The 413-nt window shown below is 66.8% G+C and overlaps 1 protein-coding gene across 1 annotated transcript in view; it reads right to left on the minus strand.

The window, feature by feature from the left end:
• The window catches only part of DLX3 (distal-less homeobox 3), an 18,401-nt gene that overhangs the window by 12,815 nt on the left and 5,173 nt on the right, over positions 1-413 (minus strand). The window contains exon 3 of the mRNA XM_014541138.1: positions 92-411. Within this exon, the coding sequence (XP_014396624.1) occupies positions 92-411 (320 nt within the window). The remainder of the gene's footprint in view (positions 1-91; positions 412-413) is intronic.

Raw genomic sequence — 413 nt, forward strand, 5'->3', positions numbered from 1 at the left:
GTCGCCGACGCGTCTCTAGATCTCGGCTCCAACTCCCCGCCTTCCTTCCCCCGGGGAGCCCGCCGGTGCCTCCCACTCTCCGCGTCCTCACCTGGGTCCTGGGCGGGCAGCGGCTGCTCCCGGTACCCTCCGTACTGCCGGTAGGAGGTCCCGTAGGTATATTCCGACTTGGGCGAGTAGGCGCCCGTGCTCGCGAGCCCGTTGAGGTTGAACTGGGGGTGGTAGGTGTAGGGGTTCACCGTCTGGCCGTAGGGCTGGCCCGAGTAGTAGTCGTGCTGGGGGGCACTGTAGTAGCCCAGGTCGGTGACGGAAGACTCGGGCAGGGTGGGCGAGTCCTTGGAGCCCGCATGGCAGCTCAGCGAGCTGGAGATGTCGGTGAGGATGCTGCTGAGCTTGCGATCGAAGGAGCCACT

This window comes from Myotis brandtii, unplaced genomic scaffold (genome assembly GCF_000412655.1).
Source record: "Myotis brandtii unplaced genomic scaffold, ASM41265v1 scaffold265, whole genome shotgun sequence".
Lineage (NCBI taxonomy): Eukaryota > Metazoa > Chordata > Mammalia > Chiroptera > Vespertilionidae > Myotis > Myotis brandtii.